Below are 272 nucleotides of genomic sequence, written 5' to 3'. Positions count from 1 at the left end.
GAGCTGCCGGGCCGCCCAGAACGCCGCTGGTTCCCCTGGCAACCCAGGAGAGCCAAACCCTACTCGGGTGGTTGCAGCGAGAGCGGGCGCGATGGTGTCTAACCCAGTGCATGGCCTGCCCTTTCTCCCAGGCACGTCCTTTAAGGACTTAACGGTGAGGACGTCTCCGGCCAAACCCCTGTCCCCACCTCCTGGCAGCCTCGGAGAGCTCGCAGCAGGTTGCGTCTCTGCTCGTCCCGCGAGTTTGTCCTTTTCCCCTTCAAACCCTCTCT

General features: G+C 63.6%; 1 protein-coding gene across 1 annotated transcript in view; it reads left to right on the top strand.

The window, feature by feature from the left end:
- EFHC1 (EF-hand domain (C-terminal) containing 1) overlaps positions 1 to 272 on the top strand; it is a 39,229-nt gene that overhangs the window by 139 nt on the left and 38,818 nt on the right. The window contains exon 2 of the mRNA XM_010863017.1: positions 2 to 154. Coding sequence (XP_010861319.1) covers positions 92 to 154 — 63 coding nt within the window. The 5' untranslated portion in view covers positions 2 to 91. The remainder of the gene's footprint in view (position 1; positions 155 to 272) is intronic.

The sequence above is a fragment of the Bison bison genome, unplaced genomic scaffold (genome assembly GCF_000754665.1).
Source record: "Bison bison bison isolate TAMUID 2011002044 unplaced genomic scaffold, Bison_UMD1.0 scf7180017864487, whole genome shotgun sequence".
In the NCBI taxonomy this organism is placed as follows: Eukaryota; Metazoa; Chordata; class Mammalia; order Artiodactyla; family Bovidae; genus Bison; species Bison bison.
This window is presented reverse-complemented; position numbering and strand designations above follow the sequence as displayed.